Source organism: Opisthocomus hoazin, chromosome 3 (genome assembly GCF_030867145.1).
Source record: "Opisthocomus hoazin isolate bOpiHoa1 chromosome 3, bOpiHoa1.hap1, whole genome shotgun sequence".
In the NCBI taxonomy this organism is placed as follows: Eukaryota; Metazoa; Chordata; class Aves; order Opisthocomiformes; family Opisthocomidae; genus Opisthocomus; species Opisthocomus hoazin.
Window position 1 is genome coordinate 25,102,813 of NC_134416.1, and position 23,215 is coordinate 25,126,027.

The 23,215-nt window shown below is 42.8% G+C and overlaps 1 protein-coding gene across 1 annotated transcript in view; it reads right to left on the bottom strand.

The window, feature by feature from the left end:
- Window positions 1-703: 703 nt before the first annotated feature.
- GRHL2 (grainyhead like transcription factor 2) overlaps window positions 704-23,215 on the bottom strand; it is a 65,108-nt gene continuing 42,596 nt past the window's right edge. The window contains exons 10-16 of the mRNA XM_075415225.1: window positions 18,366-18,453; window positions 18,139-18,278; window positions 15,942-15,973; window positions 14,352-14,446; window positions 8,268-8,353; window positions 2,075-2,139; window positions 704-837 (exon numbers count right to left, since the gene is read on the bottom strand). Of these exons, the coding sequence (XP_075271340.1) occupies window positions 723-837; window positions 2,075-2,139; window positions 8,268-8,353; window positions 14,352-14,446; window positions 15,942-15,973; window positions 18,139-18,278; window positions 18,366-18,453 (621 nt within the window). The 3' untranslated portion in view covers window positions 704-722. The remainder of the gene's footprint in view (window positions 838-2,074; window positions 2,140-8,267; window positions 8,354-14,351; window positions 14,447-15,941; window positions 15,974-18,138; window positions 18,279-18,365; window positions 18,454-23,215) is intronic.

Genomic DNA, 23,215 nt, shown 5'->3' on the forward strand with positions numbered 1-23,215 from the left:
CTAGGGAAGATTCTGTTAAACTCTAAACCCAACACATACAAAAACATAGTGGCAGTAAACATGTCCACATACAGTAGTTAAAATATATTATTGCATATTATAAACATTATGTACAAGGTTAAAATGGTTTCTTTACCATTTACTTACAAGTGACATTTGTAGCTGAATGCCTTACTTACAAGTCCTCGTTGCTACGTGCTGAGAACTACCAGAGGTATTTGGCAAGACTATACACTACAGAGATGTGGATCAGTCTGAGCAAATGAATTCTGTCAGCCACTTTCCCCATCTTTAGCACTGCACCAGTTTTTTAGCAATGACAGCGAGAACTACTGGTAAAGTGATTCACACCAGATTTCTGAAACTAGACCAGCATGGTTCCTTAACATGTTTTAGAATGAGCTTGTCCACACCAAAGCGTGGATTAAAATGCTGCATTTCACATTTGCAGTGGGTCATGTGGATACTAATCTGGGGGCTGGTAACTGCTTGTGCACTACAGAGTGGGGAACAATAAATAAGGGACCAGGTTACACGAGTGGCCTTGCACTTGACAAACCCAAGTCTATATGCAGCGGGTGCACATGTGCAGAATGGACAGTATTTTCAAAGCAGTCTTGTAACAGTTTCTCTGATCAATGTCTGTCAAGTTCCTGGGGAAACTTCTGCTTTCCAAAAAGGATGAAATGCTGTGGTTCCTTACAAAAAAGCTTTGCCTGAGGCTAGATCTCTGTGAGTGTGATCTTGAAGCCTTCAACCATGCTCTCCATGTGCAGGATGAATGTGTCCTCATTGGAGTAGTGCTCAATAATGTTGTCATCCATGTTTACCAAGATACTGGTGACAAAGGCAAAAATCAATATTTTAATGTACTGGGACACTGAAAGAGAATGCCATGCACTCCACCCACCGCAGGTGCTCACTTCGCTACAATGCAAAAACAGACTCCAGCACACGCCAGTACAGGGACAGTACCAGGAACCACCATCAAGATCTGCCCCACAGTGCCTGACAGCCTTCGGATTAGAGGCTGCTCCTTGCCAAAGTAGTCCAGGTAAGAGACATGCCAGCGCTGGGGTGTTAACCCACTTCAGCTGGCTACAAGGTGAGCTGCACTCCAGATCTCTGGCAGACCCAGCTAGCAGAGGTTTCCCACGCCTGGTGTCAGCTCCCCAGGTACCCCTCCGTGCTGCTCCTCGGCCACGCCACACGAGCTGCTGCACCTCTGTGGAGTGAGCTGCTAACACGGGGAAGCAGTGCAATTTGTGCTTTGTACACAGCTCACAGGCCTAGAACTCGGCTTCGATGTGAGAATATTGACAACAACTATTAGAAGTGTATATGAGTGTTTTCCTCACTCTTTACCGTAAAGCGTTTCTTCCAACGAACGTATCACTTGGGCACAGCATTACAAAGAAGCATCACATGAGAAGTTTCACCTGCCTTCTCCAAAGCTAAAGAAATCCCCAGACAAAACAATGCCCTAGGCTAGAGTTACAGCTGAAAATAAACTACTGATTTAAAATCATATCACTACAATATTGTGGTTATTTAGAAGTAAAAAAAGTTCAAGTGGAGAGTTTTAGATTTATGGCAAGCAGTAGGTTAGCTATTCTAAAATCACAGCTGTGATGCTCATGTCTAAATTCACTCAGCTGAAACCCCTGCAGCAAACATTGCCTGCCTGCCTTTCAGATTCGGACAGTAGCCTGCTTCTTTTTAACACTGCAGGGAAACTCCACACCACATTCACAGCAAAGGCTGCACCTCTCCCATGCTAGCGTTTCCATGATGTTATTAAGCATATAGCCTACAAAACAGAATTTATCCAAACACATTTTCCAAACACAAACTCTGTTTCTTCACAGTAAGTCTATGAATACTGGCCAGACACAGACTGGAGATTCATGTTTCCTCCTCTGCCACCCCTTGTCGTCGTTATAGACATCAAGATTTCAAGGGTATGGGCATGTCTCCTAAAAGGGTTTACACTGTCCAGCATCATGAGGCCCCAAGCACAGTTGGAATCTCTGAGTACTTCCTGCAATAGCCCCTATTCAGTTAGTTTACTTACCCCTTTTTGCTCTTCTTATAAAGTTTTGCAATCTTTTCAACTGGCAGCCCATATTTCTCAGAGATCTGAAATCATAAAAATGAAAGAAATATCATTAAAGACTAATGAGAAATATGAAATTATCAGCTCTCACTTTACAAAAGGCATTAAAACACTATCTCTGCAAACTTTAACAGGATAGCTATACAGAAAAGTCACTCGCAACCCTACCATAGCTTCATTTAAGGATCAAGGAGGAATAATCCTAAACTCCTTGATCAAAAAACCCCAATCATTTCCATCCAGAAACTTGGAGACTACAGTTTTCACAGGGCGTGAGTCATCAAAACTGCCTCAGCACCTCCTACTGCTCTGCTCAAGGAGTCAACGCTCTTCCCAGCTTCAGATTTTGCCAGGGAATTTCAATCTGATCAGCTGCCTTTCTGCCATTTCTTATTCTGGTGTTCCGGGCTCGTGGAAGCAAAGGCTTCTTCCACCAGGCAGAAGACAGATGACTAGCAACACAATAGGAGCTGATGGATTGATAGATCCACAAAAAGAACGTGCACATTTCTATTTCTCAATGGCATTTCCAGGTTTGTTAAGCTAGCAGGACCCTCCATGGTACTTCTTTTGTCTGAAAAGTATCTTCAAGGTACTTTTCATTGTGGGAGGGCTGCACACATGCTACACATAGGATCAGGAAGCTTCTGTATTGTTGAGGAGGTGACTCAGTCTAGTTAGTAGGGTGGCAAGATGAGAACACTGTTTGGCTCACAAAACATCAACTGAGTGTACAGATAACAAGATCAGATGCCGCAGAGAAGTGTGTTAACAAGGTAAAGGACTTCTAAAATAAACCTCTTGCCAATTTCTCAAACAATAAAGCAGAAAATATAGCAAAACTTTTGAAGGAAGAACTACTTAGCTGACAAATTACCAACACTAACAAGCACTTCACTGGGATGCTTTGGCACTGCTTTGCAGCAGTATATTAGAAACCTCTTTGGACGTCCATTCTGCAGTGAGTCTGTGGTGTGCGCATGGAGATGGTGTCCCTGAGCCCTCCATCTGAGCCAGGTTTCCCTTCCAAATTGTGACATTTCTTTGAGGGATCAGGTCTCTCAGCTCGTACTTTAGAAGAGGATTGTCCCCAAAGGCAAAATAACAACAGAAAAATTACTTTTTGTCAGTGATTAATATTCTGTGCTACTCTACTGCCAACCTAAGTAGCTTTCCTGCTCTTCCCAGGTGAAATGCAGTTCCACCTAAATGGCTGACTATTTATCTTCTGCACTAGAGAACTGAAATGCACAACTAAAAATCCATTTAAAGACTGCCACCCATCAGTCACTGTAAAATCCTTTCTTTGTGTTTGTGTTCAGACTTCTGTTGAGAAAAAGTGATATTTTAGAGAAATAAATTAAAGCAATTATCACGGAATAGAAAACGGAAAGAAAGCAATGGATGAACTCAGCACCCAGGACAGATTCAAACAGCCACAGGTTGAACCCCAAGTATGGCTCCTGTCCAGAGAGCCAGGATTCTTGAAGAAAGGGAATTAATTAGCCTATACTTGCCTATGTCACCTATACTTGTATAATTGTCATCTTACCTAAGATACAATTTTGTACTTTTAAAAGTATGGAATAACTCCAAGATTTTGAAGAACCAATAAAGGTTCTTTCACACTGTAAACAGTTTCGTCTGACCACAGTGTACATCTGTGGTTAACAGAAAAGGGAGGATATAAATAAGGAGTAACTGATAAGGTACACCAGACCCATCCACTCCATAAGTTCTGCATCTGGCAGAGAACAAAATACAAATTAAGTTGTGGGTTGTATTTGCTACTTCAGCTTTACTTGCACCAGCATGTTTCACTACCCTTTTGGACATGGTGCTGGAGGTAGTGATGGCAGTCCTAGTTCCACGCTCTCACCTGCCATAGGGAAGGCCTAATTCAGCATCAAGTCTGTGCAAGCTCACGTGCTGCACAGCCACACGCTCCCTGCTGTGGGGAGCAATCCGCTTTGCACAGCTACGAGAAGACGGGCTTCACCCCATGTCATATCTCACACAAGCATCCTCACTATCGGACTATAAAACCAATCTTTTTCACTCTGAGCTCTATACATAACCTATGCAACAGGCTCTGTGTAGCCTACGGAAAAGCTATGTAACCACATGCACACAGTAGAAATGTATCCTAGAAAGAATTTCCATAACATACTCAGCGTATCTGGAGCAAGTTCAAGTCTTTGCTTGGAACATGGTAGAACAAGGGTGATTTGAACCCAGGGTTTGCCTTATCCCTGTGTGGGATGTCCTAACCTATTCCAGCTACTCTCCATCAGAGATGGGACAGGCCCCACCTAGCCTTTGTGAACACCTGACCCAGCCTACGCATGTAAATCCAAGGGAGGATCCATGGGCAGGACCCCTGGTAGAAAGAATCACCTACCTCTCACCAGAAGCACTTGGGTAGCTACCCACACCCTGCCCCTCACTCACAGCTACCCCTGTCTACCACCATCTTCACAAGTCTCTCTTCCTTCAACGCCTCATCCTGTGCTGCCCACGGGGAGCAGATGCCTGACCCGAGGCTGGAGACTCCTCTGGGGTACGGAGGTGCCAAGCTGTGAGGGCAAACCTGGACTGTTCTAGAGATGTTCTCAGAGAAACTTTCACATTCTCCTTTTATTCTTTCTCACCCTCTAGCTTTGCTTACCGTGAATAGAATGTCAGATAAGCAATCTGGTACTGAGCTTTGGTATCTGTGGGTTTGTTGTACCCCTAAATATAAGCTTTCATCTAAAGCAATAATAAAAATGACTCCATTTCATCAGATGGTTGAAAAAATCCTTCATAGCACTCATCAGACAAAAACTGCAACCTGAAACTGCAGAAAATGTCATAACGGTGTCAACTGTGTGAACGTGAGGAAACAATATATCTTCCTCTCTGGGCTGGTAACTCTGAAGCCTAGTGACACTATAAAGATCAGTACTTGAACACACTTTTCACTGCCCCTATGCAAATAAACAAGCAGGGAAAAACATTCCTGTGCCGCGGAGGTTTAATAGCAGCTAATATACAGCATTCTGCACATTCCAGCACAAAACTTCCCTAGGATATTTGGGATACCTAACACTCATGCATTTCAAATGTTGTTCCAAGTGGTTTGGGACTCTGGGACACGACTTCGTACATGAGCTATGAGAGGTAGCGCTGAGAAAGCCTTGCCCATCACACTGCCTATGACAGGTGTAGGATTTATATAACATGCAGGGATTAGTGAGCTTTGTGAAAGACTTCCAACTGACTGAATAAGCACATTTCTCAGCAACCCCTCAGGATTCAACCAATTATACCAAACGCCGAGCTGTGGAAGCAAGGCTTGAAGTGGTGGTATGGGAGAACCTCCCCCTCACAGGCTGAGATAACAAGTCTCCAGTGCAAATGTGCTAAGTCCTGCTGCAGAACCTGAGAAAGCAGAGAGCTAGCATCTGCTAGGGCATCTCACTTAGCACCCTCTTCTGAAACATGTTTGTTGCCAATTCAGAAGGAACATCACCACTGCAAACTTCCATATAAAACAACAGGATTTCTTACCTGATCCCAAACAGGATACAATAAATTTTAAAAAGATATCTTTATTTGGAGGAATATTTTGTTTTATCATCTCCATTGCCCGTTTTTCACTCTTCTGAGCAGAGAATTCTTTCCTTCCCTTGGGATGCCTGAAGCAGGGGGACAGCCTTCAGAGTGGCATTGAAATAACAGTCTGGGTGTCCCTCTGGGCTGCAGTTCCCTGGCATAGCAAGTTTGTCTGCAGCACAAATCTGACTGCACACGTCACCAGAAATGTTTTCTCTGCTGGAGTCAGGAAGACAGAAAGGGAAACATCTGCGCTGGTCAAGGCACATAGGAAAACATCTTTGTCAATTTATTTCTACGGAATGGTCCAGTCTGTTGCCCTACATTGGTTGGAAGGACACATACATAGAAAGGTATCTAATAAACTTTGGTCTAAGCAAGCTCTATTGAGCTCAGCTGTTAGCTTTTAATTTTAGAAAGACTTTGGGAGATGCTTGAATTTCCCAATTTAGATCGCCTTCTGTAATTTGAATAAATACATGATTCTGCACAGTCTAAGACTCGAGTATCTACTCAGATGCACAGAGCTAACCTGACTTTCGTTCAGGCTTCCAGCAGGATTTAGAGCCGGCCAGTCACTACATATGTGTGATGCTTTGTGATGGGCAATTGTTTCACTATTGCCTGTTGATCAAGACTGACTACTGTAGGATGCAAACATCTTAAAAACCAAACATTTACATCACTTTCCTGAAACGTATTTGCCAGAAGAAAGAAATCTGAGAAGGAATCTAATTGTTCATTTGGAATGGAGGTATATAAGAGATTAAAATAAACATACTATCTGAGAAAACAGTATCATTAATCATCGAAAATTAGGAGAAAGCCACAGACTAGGAATAGTTATTAACAAAAAAAAAGTAAAATAAACAGAGAAGAAGGGTATGACTCAGGATCACTGGTGCTGTCTTTCAGCTCTGAGGCTCTATAATATTCAGAGCCTTAGTGTCTAAGTTCTTAGTATTGAGTTTAGCATTGACCATTTAGGATGTGCATAATTACAAAATTACATAATTTACTGAAACGACTGTAGAGACCGTATTTAAGAATACGCAGGTTGACAGCTTTTTGGCATTGATTTATCCACAATATCCTACCAAAGAGAATTAAAATTTTCTGAATGTGTTCCTTCCAGTGAACTGGGACATTTCACAATGGATCAAATTTCTCTTGTGCCAAAAACATGCCACTGAGTCAACAGCTGTGCTGACAGAGGTATGCAGAAACCTTTCCTGCTTCTGCACCAGCTTTGTTTTTATGTTAGACAGTGGCTGGAGAAAAGGCATGGAGAGGCACAGACTACTGGAGGTAAAATATTCATGTTAGCTTGAAGGGTTATAGAAGAAATATAACATACTCCTAACTTCCATGCGAAGACAAGATAAAATCATGTTAGAGCTTATAATGAATCAGACTGCAGCCTCTTCAAGTGAAACCTGGCTTTTATTATACATGTGTGTTCTGCCTAACAACTGAGCTGCACTCACAGCTAACAAACAGTATCAGCAAAAGCACAGTTAGGACATCCTTAAAATGCAGCTGAGTCTCCTCAGAGATACCCTGATCTGAATAGGTGCTATAAACAACTTCACTAACCCACAAACCTTTTTTTGCCTTCTGCTGCTGGCCAAATATTGATGAAATAACTCAAACTTTACTGCATTTGAAGTGTCTGGTACATGCACCAAGACACTGTGACTGTTTTATCAGAGTACGAATATACACAATTCTAGCACACAGCTGAGCTCTCTAAGGACGCTTTCATCCATTCCCATCTTGCAACTAAGGCTGGAAATCAACTCAGCATCCCACATGTCAATCTCACATTAGTCCCCCCACCGAAGCAGCGAGACACGTGGTTGCTTCTTAACTCTTCCCTCACCAAATTTCACACATCTACTAGCCATCAGCTCATATAAGCAGGATTCAATGTGAAAACAGCCACTCACAATAACAGCTAACAGGTAAGAAGCAAAAACTCAAGTCAAAGAAGCAGCAGAGAGGCAGGCTGATAGGTAGGTCACTCTGGGAGTGAGGGGTAGAGAAGGGATTTGAGACAGGAGGTGTGAAGGACTAGCCTGCATTGGCTCTGCAACTGCCTCTTATATGCTGGAACAGCAATTGCACAAAAGCCATATGAAATTCACACGGAAACAGTGCATTCTTGGGGCTCCTCTTCAAAAGATGGCTGTAAACACATCGATGAGCATTATAGGAGAAGATTCAGCAGTCTCTGAATCATCAGTTCAGAAAGAAGCATTTGAGAAAACGCAGACTGCATCTCTCTGCTTCCCTGACACTTGTTAATTACCACCACTCCTCAAGGCTCAGGTCTCCAATAATTCAGCTCTGTGACACTATTTAATCCCAGCAACCTGCTGACAGCACTGATTTCGGAACATGCCAGCATTTCAGAGGCATGCTCCAGAAAGCCTTTATGAAATGCTTTAAATGTATTTGAGAATAACTTCATGTTTTATCTCAATAATACATTGAAAGTCTCAAGATTTTCTTGCCAAAACAGACAAACAATGTGAGGACATCGGATACTTACTGCTTCCATTAGCCCCTTTACTGTGGGCGATTTCAGCATCAAAGCATCAAACACCTCATCTGTCTCCTTCCTCACATACAAAAGCACTGCAACAGGAAAAAAAAAGTCAAACTTGGAGCAGGTTCAGTCAATTGAACAGAGGAAACACCCCACACTAACTAGAAAAATAAATATTAATCCATGACAGATAAAATTTAGTGCTGAAGATGGTTTGCACTTAAAAAAAAAAATTACTGTCATATGATTGGTGATCTAAACATAGAAGAGACATCAAAGTTGCTTGGAAAACACAAAAAGAAAATTCGGCAAATTTAACATAAAGAATCTATACCTTCAAGAATTTAAATCTCCATTTACTGAAATAAGAGAAGCTAAAAAGCACTGGAGCCCTGTCCCTGGGTCATAGGACAAAACACACAAGCTAGGTCTGCCTAAACCTGTATCTCGGCTTGCGCTTCTCCATGCTTCCTCCGAAAAGCTGGGAACGAACATTCAGAAAAGACAAGTCTCTTTTGCCTTTAGCTGAGCCTTTGAGAGCAACAAAAAACAAAAAGGAAAAGAAATAGTTCATTCTGACATTACCACGTGGATGACTGCAAATGGGCCTGGCCAGTCTGAAAACAAACACTGGAAAGAATGAGTCCAAAGTCATCTGAGACTTTACAACGGGAGACGTTTGACAGCACAACTGGCAAGCAGGCATTTACCTGCACACCCACCCCTGCTCAGGCTCCCAAATGCCCTTTGTATTCCCCAAAACCTCCTCTTTCTCCCTCCGATGTCCTGCCAGCTCTTAGTGGTTCACAGGCGCAGTGCCCTGCCATCTCTAGCTCTTGTTCTCCCCTCTCTGACTTGTACAGGTAAAAGGAGGAGACTTGCTGTTACATGGCAAAAGCAAAACAGACATACAAAGCAAATAAGCATAAACACTACAGAAGTGGTTTAGGTGTTCTCTCACATGACTCTGATAAAGTAGCAGGCTAAATAAGATGTTCCACAATTGATTTTGTTCCCTAAACAAACCGCCTTTTCAAATAGCAGTGCTGCACATTAGATACAAACACACATGCACTGTTAGGTATTTCAGGTTTGTGTGACAAACTACATTGGTAATCATCATCTTTTTTTTGATAGACAGAAAAAGATATCTTTTGAAACTGCTAATCCTTGTGGTCCAAAAGGTATCTTCACCAGGTAACACAACAGATGACTTGCAGATGAATCAACCGAGACGATGGTATTTTTTGTACAGAAGCGATTGTCTGGAAGCTAATTCTCAGGCTGAGATGGTAGCAGGGTGGACTCAGGCCCATTTGCCAAGAATTGTAGGTTTTGAAATGACTGAAAAAAAGATTTAAAGCACGGGCAGATCAGTCCCCTATCTTGGTCTACAAACCTGACATGCAGGACAGTGGTGGTTTTTTGCATCTTTAGTTCAGAAGGATGACCACAAAACTGCTACCACGGGCACACAGAGCCACATCTTTTTTAGCTATGCTTTGGTAATTCCTTAGGTCTTGCCTGAGAGTGTCCTTTTAAAGGACTTAGAAGCTGAGATAACTTTGGGTCACAACCTAAATAACTATCAGAATATAAGAGAACAAACAAAATCCACATCAGTAGTTCAATTTTATTGGGTCTGACATGTTTATTTACATGAGCAAGCACTTGTTCAAAGTGCTAATTTTACCTGTACTAACACTTTCATTAATTCAATATTTCTTCTTTTCTGACTAGAGGGCTGTCCTGCAACTCCTGGCTTTTGAAATATCTGGACTTCTGCTGGCCTTAATAATTACAAATGTATCTGAAAGGAGCAAAAAAATCTCTCGGTCCGATGTTAAAGCTGGGGACATTACACAATCCAAGTGCTGAATTTTAAACCTCTCCATTGTGCCTGGTGTGTCGGGCAATGCTATGCTGAACGAGGGATCCATTACAAGGATAACGGGGAACTTGAATCACTATTACACACACAGAGAGCCCGGATTAGTAAACATACGGGGGGTAGGGGGGGGTGGGGGTGGTTTTTCTTCTTTCCCCTGACAGGTGTGAAAATCCCAGCTTTTATTCACAAGGGCACTTTTCCTTAAATGACTTCTGGTGACAGCCTTAAGAAGCCCCTGTCTCATCCCTGCCCTTCTGCTCTGTTACTCTGGCCCGTCTCACTGAATTTTCCCAGATGACAAACTCTCAAACAGCAGATGTGAGCGAAAAAAAGATCCTTTTTTCTGAGTTGTTCTTCAGACAGATCAGGTCCCCACCTCAGGCAAAATGCAGCCCCACAAGCCTCTGTGCTGGCATAACTGGGGAGAGGCAGGTGGCTGCCCGCAGTAGGAGGCACAGCCAGAGCGGAGGGATGGGGGCTGCAAAGGCTCCACGGGCTCAGCAGCATCGCCACGGGATGCCAAGCCATGGCTGTGACGATGTGACACAACTCGTACATATGCCTTCTGATCCTACTGTCACTATGCTTGTGGCATCTAGATGGGCTCACTTTAATAGTACATACTGCAATATTTTGGGGGGGAGAAAATCCTGTACCAGGTAATGAGCTATTTTGGACTGAAATATAACAGAGAAATTCAAATTTGTCTGACCTCTACACTGACTGGCCTCAGTTCTTAGCCTTCTTTCAGCATTGAAACCCACAGTAGTTCCTAATGCTCTTTAGATGTTAAAAAGAATTGCAAAAGATGTGGGTGATAAATTTATCTTTACTTTCTTTAGAAATAGCCCTGATTCACAGAATTGCAGCGTGGCAACCAGCCTCTGCTGAAGGCAAGGGCGGTTGTTGCACCCAGGAGATGGTTGTTGCATCCAGGAGGTTTTTGGAAACCAGGCCACTGAACTGAGGATTTAAGTGTGAATGCAGAAGAACAATGTTGGATACATTTTAAAAGTGTTAACCTCATAAATGTTTATAAATATCTTAAGGATGGGTGTCAAGAGGATGGGGCCAGACTCTTTTCAGTGGTGCCCAGCGACAGGACAAGGGGCAATGGGCACAAACTGAAGCACAGGAAGTTCCAGCTGAACACGAGGAAGAACTTCTTCCCTCTGAGGGTGACGGAGCCCTGGCACAGGCTGCCCAGGGAGGTTGTGGAGTCTCCTTCTCTGGAGATATTCAAGACCCGCCTGGACAAGGTCCTGTGCAACCTGTTCTAGGTGACCCTGCTTCGGCAGGAGGGTTGGACCAGATGATCCCCAGAGGTCCCTTCCAATCCCAAACATTCTGTGATTCTTTAACAGCTTGGCTCTGCATTGGCAAATCTGCCAAAGCAGAATACAAGCAACAGACATGTGGCAAAAACAAAACTAAGGACATGATGGGACAGTAAGACTTGGGCCACTACGAAGGTCCGAGCCCAGGCATTACTGATGCTCCGACACGCTATAAGCAATGACTACAGTCTTTGTGAAGTGGTCTCTGGAAGGAGATGTGGCACAATTTGGTCAAGGAAAGGAGGGCTGGTGGCTGTGACCTGGCTTTCTTTTCCCACATTTGGAGTTTTCACTAACTGCCCAGGCACAAATTCCCTAGGTGACAGAGTGAATGCTGTCCTCCACAAGGATGGCTCACAAACCCCTGATCGTTATGAATCTAAAATGTTTCAGAGTAGTTTAATATGACTTTCCTGAGAGACAAAAGCTAGATAAAAATATTACTTTCTTCAAGATGAGAATTACAGGACTGGAAATCTCCCTGATCTGTAACACAGCTGCTGGATTTATAATTAATGGCAAACTCCCTATGAAATCTGAAAGGGAAAGTGATTTGAAAACTCTTATTGAGAACTCAAAACAGGAAAAGGCCACCAAGTCTAGCCAAGTAACTAGCTGCACTGCACACTCGGTACAGATTAACATACTTTATTCTGTTTTGGGCACTTGTATTTCCCTTAGAGGTCAAGGAGGTGAAAGAATAACTCACAAAGATGCAGCTACCTGTGTGAGAATATGAACCTTGTTTTACCAATGGTTTGCAAACCCCTTCAGACCTTTTCTCCTGAAGGCTGTGCCTTAATACTTTTGCTTCCACCAGACAGTACTACAATTAGGTCCATCAAGCAGAAGCGAGGCCACAAACTGTCACTTCAGTTCTTCTAGCTGGGCTTGGACCACTTGCTGGGTGCTACTTACCTGCATTGCTCTGATAATGAGCCACCTTGCGATTACACTACTTTTAATTATTTTCATCTATCAGACCTGCTCTCTCTCAAACCTTACATCAGTGTGCCATCTATATCTGCTCTCTAGGAGTTAGTGATCCTGCTGCACCAAACAAATCTAGGAGAAAAAAGGCTTCTAAGCACGGCTAAGCCTGGGAAAAACAGCAGAATATTGTAGCACCCGGTGACTCCTGTGGCAACGACAGTGTTGTCAAATGGTCAGATTCAGCTGAGCCAGGCTCCATCAGCACAACCCCAGATACAGGGTTCCCGATGGCAGGAAGCTCACCAGAGCCAAGCCCGTGCTGGAAGATGCCTGGCCTCCAGCCAGCAGAGTCCACATTGCAAGAAACACTGAACAGGAAGGGGGTGTGCAGGGAGCATCCTCCAGCTTCTCTGGTTTCATGCCTCTCGCGGATTTAATTATTTAACATAGTTTTGCCACCAGTTGAAAAGCATTTTTTTTTTCTTTCAAGTCTTCCCATTAAAATGGTTGAAAGTCCTGGATGATATTAAAACAACCTACCACAGCAAAGGACAGGAATAATCAAAGCAAACCAATACCTCCTTGCAGGCAACTCTCCAGCCTTCCAGCTGGGAAATCCAGGTGAGATTGCAGCAAATGACTGTTCTTTATGCAACCCTTGTGGCTGTCCCCTTCTGCTTGATGAAGCCCAGATAATGTGAATTTGGTCAAGGTCTTGAGTCAACCAGATGCAAGTCAGTGCTGACCACGCATAATTAATTGAAGATTAAATTTAAAGAATATGTTCACATTTATTCCAGAAAGATATCAGTGTCCATCCTGTAATCTTGTATGCTTCCCCTGGTTCAAGCACACCACTCTAACCAGAGAAACTCTGTAACTGCAGGCTTATGGAAAGTTGTTTGTATAAACCTCAAATGAGTCTTACAAATGGTGCGACTAAGAACAATTCAGATCACTTCTGTACTTTGTTGCTTTGTTGTCTCACAAACTGATGGGTGAACCTCAAAACATTTGCAAGTTTGAGTCATATAAGTTGGTCAAATCCCCGGAGCTTCCAATAAACAGAACTCATGAGCCTGACGGAATGGCAAATATTCTCCAGGGTGTCTAACTGTTGCAGCATAGGAAGTTAACACCTACAGCACTGCACTGGAAGTGACTGTACACAATGCAGGTTTTGTGGACAAAACCAACATCTGCTCATCTTTACTTTCAGTGGAAAGTTTAACAGCTCTCCCTAAACCATTGCTTCAACGTCACTCAACTTAAGCTTCACTGTAGCAGACTGGAAAACAGGATTTGGACTGGCATAGCATATGAAACGTGACTGTAATAATATTCACTCAGGGCATTAAAAACAGCTAAGAGAAACAAATTCTTAAACAACTCATTTAGGCCTGCTGGAAGATGTCTCTCCATGCCTTATATTTCTGATTGGGTAGGAAATTTCTGAGATTTTATTCAGGCTAATCTATGTTTGCAGCCAGCAGGAGCTTGCCTGTCTAAGGTCTCTGTATTTGACCCAGTGGATCTTGCATATTTGCTGGTGATCCCAATCAGACAGAAAAGATGAGCAAGAGTTAAAAATAGACAACCACAGATTTGCTACTGTAACATTTATGAACTATGTAGCTTGGCCAAGGATCAAGAAGTTTTCTAGCTTTTTTATAATTTATATACACTTGTGTTCTGAATCCTTCTTGAGATAGCACAAATTTTTTTTTCTTTTCTGCTTTTAAGTCATTACTAGCATTTGTTAAAATGCCTCTTTGCACACTGGCAGGTGTAATGATCTCTTCTCCCATCTAGCCCATATTTGCACTAGCATCAAACAACTGAATTGGTCCGAGCCACATCTCCCTTCCCAGCTTGAAGGCATGAGTCCCACCACACTATTTTTAACTGCTAAGAATTGACTGTTACCTCTTTTCAGGCCTTCTTCTTTCATTTGTTTCAAAGGGGATGGACCAAACTCCTCCTCCACAGGCCGGAACATCCTTTTGACCAGGACACTGCTACTAGAAAACACACAACAGGGACCATGTCACAGTAAAACTGTGCTCCCAGGAGGAGAGGAGGTGACAGCAGCAGCAGTCATGACTCACTTTGTACGCTGGCAAACACCCCACTAGCTACTCAAGTAGCACCAGACCAGAAACTGCAAGGATTTAGCTTTTGATGCTTATCTGAACTCTCCAGGCCTCTCAAATTGCCCAGACTGACTGGCTGGGACAGGTGATGGGAAAATACGCTCAAATGTTACACACTAGTTTGAAAACTCCAGAGGCCCTTAACTGTTTAAATATTGTGGGAAGGGGAGTGGGGAGGAAGAAACAGATAAGTAAGGAGCTGAACCCACATTTACACACTGATTCACCTCCTCTTTGGGGTCAAGGAGACAGCCTCAGGAAACGCCAGCAATATTTCTAAAATCCGAGACCATACAAGCCAGCAAGTTCAAAGGAAACAACATGCTGGGCCAGATCCAGCCCAAAGCTGCGACACGGTCCACCGGGGAAGCCGAGGGCTGAAGGCACCACAGCCACCGCCTCCCCTTGGCATAGCTTTGGCAGGACTCTGTGTCTCCTTCTAGTCTTGGAGGGGAGAACTGAAGCCAATGTGCTTGGTGCAATAAATGCCTTTGTTTCTCAAATTCCACCATGAGCTTTATGAAGAACATTAGCTTCATAAAAGAAATAGAAAGGGTCCTGTGTTTTCAAGTCAATGTTGGCTGCAGGTGCCTAGCCATTCCCTACCACAGGCCACTTTTCGCAGACTTACACAAGTGCAGTTGTCTTACTCCAGACTCGCAGATCTGAGGGTGCTCACCTGGGATTCAAGCAACTTATAAAAGTATGGGGCTTGCACATTTTACAGTTAATACTGGCTGAACTTCAGCCACACATATTAAAGCCCTTATCTCATGACATCTCTAACCACTTTAGGGACTCTCTGCAATTCTTCCAGTCCTTCCAAAGCCAGATGGGGGATGTTCCCATTCCCAATTTTCCCCCTTCCCAAGATCTCCCGTTCTTCTTCTGCCTTTCTCTTCTGGCACTTGGGCATTCTCTCTACAGCTCCTGTATTTGTCACATACACACATGTGCACTGCTAAACAGCTTTCAGGAATACAGTAAAGTTCAGCACTTCATTAAAAAATTCCTGTGTTTTAAATTATCTGAGAACCCTAATATGTATATAAAATGCACTTGATTATCAAACCTTTTGTCCTGTCCCTGTATTGAACCTTATGGCTCTTGAAACTGTTTTATTTGGAAATTTAATAAAAAAATAGACATAAAAAGCAGACAGTTCACACGCAGGAAAAGAAAGTTACCATAAAATAAACCATGCTCTACCAGTGTTATGTAGTCTTCATCTACTGTTAGCAATGGAAGAACACGAGGGAAGGGGGAGAGAGAGGATCAGTTTTATCTGATCTCGTGTTTTGTGCCTGCTTTCTATCAATTTGAACTGCTAACTGCAAAGCTTGTGAAACAATAAATATCTTACCCTTCTCTCTCATCATCTGTATTATAGTAAACCTAGAAGAGTGGAAAAAAACCAATTATTCCAAAAACTTAGACACCTGCTTAACACAGTAACTTCAAAAGAGAGAAAAGATAACAAGTGGTTTGCAGTTTTTCATCCGTTAAAAATCCTTTTCCTTCTATAAAACACAAACATCTCTAGTTCTAATTGTGATCTTGAAAAAGCGTGGCTTAGAAAAACTGCTGTTGAATCATCTAGTGGAGATGTACCAAAGCATTTTGACAGACACCACCCTGTCCTCTAGTTTATATCATTTTCCCAATTATTTTACAGTCCCCTAAATCAGATCACTACTGACCTAAATTACCCCTAATACGATTTAAGCCACAACACTCACAAACTTTTGTACGTATTTAATACTGTCTGAAAATTGAATTAAACTATAAAGACCAACATTAAACTACAGATCTAATGGAAATACAATTACTAACGGTACAGCTGAACCTCTCTGCACAGGCTGTGGGCAGAAGCTTTAAGTATAGACAGTTGTTTTGTGTAAATCAGTATAGCTTACAGTCACTAGGACCAAACTTACAACAGCAGCAAACACGGCTAAGAGGAGCAGGGGAGGTATAAAATCACAGCCTGTTGTCACAGGCTTTACAGAACAGTCAGTCAAATTCCTCACAATGTGCCTGCACCGCGGGTCCACACCAACAAGCATACCAACATTCCAGCTGCTGAGTTATCGTGCAAGCACGAGGCGAAGGCAGGGCACCAGAGCCCTGTGTTCTGCTGGGGCAGGGCAAAGCATCTCGGGCAGGCTTCCAGCACTGGTGCTGGCAAGACTCAACACACTCGGCTCTCAAGGGGAGCCTTCACTTCTGAACCTCTACAATGAAAATAGCTCAGAGGTTGTGTGCAAAGCTGAGGTCTGTAACTCATTCTATGACCAGGACCTGAAAGTAGCTACACTTTCATAATAAAACATTCATAAATAATAAATGTCATACTAAATAATTTTTGTCTTACACAAAACAACTGAAAAGTTCAGGATACCAAGAATGCCACTACTGCAACTTATACAGCAGTAAAAGTCCAGGCTGAACATTGCCTAAGAGCTAGCAACCTAGGTTATCTCCCAGTTAGTTTAGAAAATTATTTACAGGATTACATACACTAAGGAATGCTTCCACCTTCTCCTGTTTTGAGACAAATCCACATTCTGGTCTGAAAGCCACGAGGACAGAAGGTACCCAGCACTGATATGTGAGTGGGCGTCTTTCCAGTTTTGGAGAATAAGTCAGTGACAGCTGTGATTGCAATGTCTGTGCTCTTTGTGCTTTGCTCTATCACATTTCTCACTGCTTTAAAATAAATGACAATTCCAACACTCAGTGTCATTTAATCTTCCTTATTTTAATATTTTGCAGCAAGATGCATATAAAATTTCCTCATCTACTATTTGTCTTTGAAAACACATGCACAAAGGTCTCATTCTACTCTCTGAGATGTTAATAACAGCTTCATATTAAAAAAATTCTCAGAGCTGACCCTCTAATTCAGGTTTGCAATTTCCCAGCAAGCAAAAAGTCTTAAAAGAGTGAAATCAGCAAAGACTTCCTCACACTTGCTGATGGTAATGACTTCATGACTTCTGTGCTAAGACAATACTGAATATTAACATTACCATGATAGATTTTTACTCTGTCGAGTGAAAAATATTTTCTTCCAAGGAATTCCCAGATCTCTAAGTGATACCAACAGAAAATGGGCAGTGGTGTTTAGCAAGCCTACTCTTGACCTCCTTACACACAAGAGCTTGGTCTTTGCTTTCCATTGTCACAGGGAGCAGGATCTCTGCTACCACAAGGTGGCCCTTCATTTCATCAAGCCAATTAGCACGTTCAAAAACAGACTTTCTTTCAGTCACAAATCAACCTTCTACTACAAAATTCTTGATTATTTGTTCCATTCTTTCTTCCTAACGAAAGAATGTCACACTAGTCACTTGTTAATGAAGCAGAGGCTCCTTTTTCATACCCAGAACTCAGAAAGGCACTTGTCTCTTGTACAGTCTTTTCTAAGTGACTCACCACGATCTGCATTTACCAAAATGAGAGCTGAAACCAATGGCCCCCAGGAACAGAAACCTGCCTCAGAGCACACGTAGCCAGATGGCAGGTGGGCACCGGCTCATCTTATTATCATTTCCTACCTGTCCAGTTCTTTGTAGGTTTCCAAAGTGAACATCCGGTATGAAGAGAACTGGCTGGGAATCCAGGTCAACCATTGTTTTGAAGAAGGTGATATCGCTCTTTTTTTGCAGAGGGAGTGCACTCAACTTCCCTTCAGCTGCTAGGAGGATCACAAAGCAATGTGGTTATGAGAGGAAGCATGTTAAGCGTGACTTAGCCCCAAACCAGAAAGGCCCGTCCTACTCACAGTTATTACACGAGGCTTGGGACGCCTGGCCTTTGCCTTTCTTCCTGTTCTGCTTCCTCTCTTCATCTCGGATTTTCCTTTCTGCTCCCTGATGCAAAAAAAAGACAACCCACAGATATTATCCAAAGAGGCCACTGTAAGCATCATACTCCACGATGCCTGGAACTACAGCGAAGCACACATCAGAAATGCTGCAACAGAGACTGGTTATCTCATTACAGATAAATCTGTCCAGGCTGCTGGGAACGCACCAGCTCCAGATCGATCACCTGTGCCTGAAACTCAGGCTGGCACATCCAGCAGCCCTCAGGGCTGGAGACAGCAAGAGGAACGTATCCGCACACTGGCTTGGAGGAGACGGGGTGGACGGCTCAGGCAGTGTGCAGTCTGTAGCGGGGCTGCTGCCACCACAACGTGCGCAAAGGGTATCCCGAGCCCAGCGCCTCTGTGACGGACGGAGTGCTCAGGCCAAATACTTCACATAGGTACTGACGTAAAACACCTGCAGGGCTGCTATCATCTTAGCTCTTGTCCATGCTAAGCTCTTCCCTAAACTCTCCTCTGCCCACCTTGTCTGGGGGTGGCATCACCCCACGGCAGCCAGGTTTGTAGGGGCCTTTGAGATATGCCAGTGCAAGAAGGCTACACTGACAGCTTGCCAACAGTGCTCTTACAGAAAAATACAGGCATTTCGAACAGGGAGAAGCCCTCCAGAAACTGGAAGGCAGTGTAGCACTGCCCTATCAGGCCCCAGGAACTCCTGGGAAGTTGCAGGCTTCTGTTATGTGAATACAATCTCAACAAGTTTAGAAAATAAAACTTGTTATTGACATAAAAAGCAGCAACATCTCCTTTGAAGTTCTCCTAATTTACTTCAGAAATATGAATAGTCATGTTGTGAAGGATATTAAAGATCCATATGCTCTCAGATAGTCAGCATGCAAATTAAAGATTTTTTCCAAATTAAAATTAGAAGTTTCTTTAAATGAAAGGGGGGAGGGGGAAGGAGGTAAGGAAAGCCAAAAATAACCACTCAAGATGGCAAAATTCACACATGAGCCAATGAACTAAGCTTGAAAAGAACGCAAGGAAAGACACACTCCTGGCTGGGATCTATCAATAGATTTCCAGAGGATAAAAGAGGTGAAGAAAGAAACAGCTCCTCAAAAAACATGAAGGCATCTAACAGAAGCATTGCCTCCAGACTCAGGTCCTAATCCAGTCATTGCTGACCTCAGCCACAAAGGATTCACAGTCCTGCCCTTTTCAGAATTGTTTCTAGGGGTACATTCATATCTTTAAATGCCACCTGCTCTTTGGCAGAAAGGAGTAAAAATACCCCGCGCAGCCACTGTCCCGCAGCAGGCAGCTCCCCGTGAGCCCCATGCTGCACGAAGTGGCTCTGCTGGGCATCCACAGCCCTGCCTGCTGCTCGGCGCTGCCGCTCTGCTGCTCGCAGGGAGCAGGGTGAACACCAAAAGGCTTTTTGTACACGGCAGCAAGCGCCAGTTTCCTCTCAGGAACACAGAAACCAAGGAGGACTCAGCCTTCTATACACAATAAAAACATAATTTTTTGCTTTTTCTTTGCTGTTCTCTGTAACTATGAACTTAGTAAAGCTTCACAGCTTTGTCTTCATTCAGTCAAGGCAAGAGACCCCCAAACCCTCTGGGGTGCAGGCAATCTCTGAGCAGCACAGCCATTCCCACTCGCCAGTGCTTATTTGTGCCATGGCCACTTTACGAAGGCGGCAGCTGCAATTCCCACACCACCACCCAGCAGCTCTTCCCAGCCAGGAGCATCCCACACGGCACAGTGCGGGGGCCAGCCAAGCCTACACGATGTACATCATCATTTTAGGTGCTTAAACAATGGACCACAATAAGATTTTTGCATACCAGAGCATTTCTGCTGGACAGTTTTCATATCTGAGCCATCTGGCATATATGTAATGAATCAGAGTTTGCACATCTCTTCAGGACAGAAGAAGAAATGACCCTCTCATAGGGGACTATAAATTAGGCTCTGACCAGTCAAATAATTGAACAAGTTTTAAATTTTTTTCATTGATGTCTGGACTTTGTATAAATGCAAAAAGTACTTCTGCTACTAACCATTAGCAAAATGTAGCCTATGAATTTCAGCTGATTCAAAATACTTTCTTCCCAAGACTTCAGCTCATTTAGCCTTATGTCTTGCATTCGAGCTCCAGCCTAGCAAAGCCCTCACCACCATAAGGACCACTTCCAATGCCATTATGAAGCTTATATGTACACCTGTTTCTAGTTCAACACCAAAGCATTCCACATCTGGGGGGACAGGCCCATAGACTTCAGGCTTTTTCTCTCTAAAGCTGAAGATTAATAGACAACTAGAGTTGCTCAATACCCTATGATAATTTATTTTCTCTATGACAATCCATACTGAAGACAAGAGGGCAGGAATTGCATATACCCCAAACAACACATATCTTTTCAGAGTAAAGAAAACAGGATTAATTTATTTGATTTTGGAACAAATGTTATGGTATTTGCAAAGTCAAATGCTTCTGCTTCTTTTCAGCAAGACTAATCGCATACAGAAAAATCAAAATATCACTGAATCCTCTGTTCCTTCATACACAGTGGCTAAAGCATCTTGCAATATATAAATATAAATAGGCCTGGTAGCAAGTTTCCCTGACAACCTAGTTAACAAATAAAAATTATATTCTCTTATCATCATGCAGCATCAGATCACTGATAAAAAGACTGCAAGGGCAAAAAGAACTAGCACTGAGAAAACAAGATGTGCACTGTAACAGTTGCTTTGAAGATTACCTACCAGAAAATAAACAGCGACAAAAGACTGGAGAATGAATAGGGAGCAAGCACATGATTACAACCTTTGCAGCTTCCATCTCCATACATTTATGTCACAAAGCACACACTGGATCTGAGTTGGTGTTGCTCTCTAGTTTATATGTAAATGAATACTAAATTTAAGCAACTGTGTGAGTAAATACTAAAATATATACAATATGTACCACTTAGCTAAATTCAGTTTTATTTCTTTAGGGATACTTTTTCCACAACTGCTGTGCTGTGTTTCAGCTGGAGGACATTAATTTATCAGCAAATGTTCTTCTTAAAAACTGGACATCTCTACCTGTGATTTATATAAGTTAATATACAAACACATCTACTGGTCCTAAAGAGGCACCATCACTGCAGGAAAAAACATTTGTAAGAACACTGTCAGGCACAGAAAATTATTTTTCTTTCATGTTTCAAACTAGGGTACATTTCAGCACTTATGCGGGAGGAATTTACTTTGCAGTTCCTCTGACCCAGAAGACTGTAATAAATCAGGCACCTTTCTCATCAGCTTCTCATTCAGGTTGTCTGGTTGGGGCATAATGGTGCAATTCACACTTTTAAAATGTGTAAGAACTATTATATGTTTGCAGTTTTTTTTAAATGACCCTGTAATACTTTTTTAATTGCTCGTGACAACAAGCTGGGCAGTAATTGAGCTTCCCAGCCTTTCTCAAACAGGCAGCAAACACCATCCTTGTCAGCAGAGGGGAAGTCCCAGGCTTGACAGAGAAACGGAGTGGGGACCCTCTGTCCAGCACCGCCCCAGTCAGTGCCAGGGTTGATTCTGGCATCTAGGAAGGATGGTGGTACCCAGTCCCACCAGCTACCTTCCCTGAACCCTCCCAGTGCCACCAGCAAGTGGAAATTCTCCAGCCTTTCATTTACTTACAAAAGCACCATGACAAACAGATGTCAGTAAAGATACAGCAGCATAAGTGAGGGGAGAAGCGGGCCTCTGTATCCTTCCAAGTGCCAATTAGCACAAACTGTCATGTGAATTGACCTCGATAATTTTCATTCATTCAACTCATTTTCAGTCCTGCATTAAGTTAAAAAGCTGTGTGCGTGTATGCATGTATACATTTATATTATACAGCTATATATCCCATTATTGATACCCTTGAGCCCTCCAGTTCCCACTTTCAACATAGTTTTGATGTCAATAACGCTTTAACTACCCCTGTGATCTTTTCTTCTACTTTGAGACAGTTTTGATTAAAAGACTCAACACCCATTTCCTGCTTTCTAGTCTGGATATTTCAAGTACCAATTAAGCCAATAGATGCAATGAACATGTATTATTCAAATTCTCCACAAGATGTGTCTACAGGTCACCCCTGATGAGTTTGTGCTCTGAATTTCCTTCCTTTTCTTAAATAATCCACATTTTTTTAATTGCTTTTCAAAAGCAGGTAGATAAAAACAACTCGTTACTTTGATATTTACTGAGCTTTTAACACCCAGCTGTAGCTTTAAACCTCTAAATATTTGACATTCAAAGTTACAATTAAAAGCATAACATTTTGACTGCAAGACGACCTCAGTGCATACATTTACATTCATTACTTTCAAAGTTTTTGCTCCACTAACACAACTGACTGATTAGCTCTCAAGATCCCGTTGTCAAGACAGCAACAAGGGAATGAACTGAAAAAGAGGAAGGAGCAGCAGCACAGAGACCTAGAACAGTTGAACTCCTACCCTTCCATTAAAAAGTTAATGCTACGTATTGCCTGGGGCATGGCCTTCTGCCTTTCTAGTCCCACCTGTAATACAGCGAGACTCATTTGGATAAATTTCTAAGTAACTTAAATAGATGCAGGCTCCTGAATCCATGAACCTTGACTAGAATCCAGGCATCAGCTCCCCCCTGGAAGATACTTTCCAGTGGGGTTAAAGTCATCGGCTGGCAGGTGTTAACTGAAATGCAGTCACGCTCACATCTAAGAATCATCACTGAGACAACATTTCCGAGCAATTGTTTCTACTCAG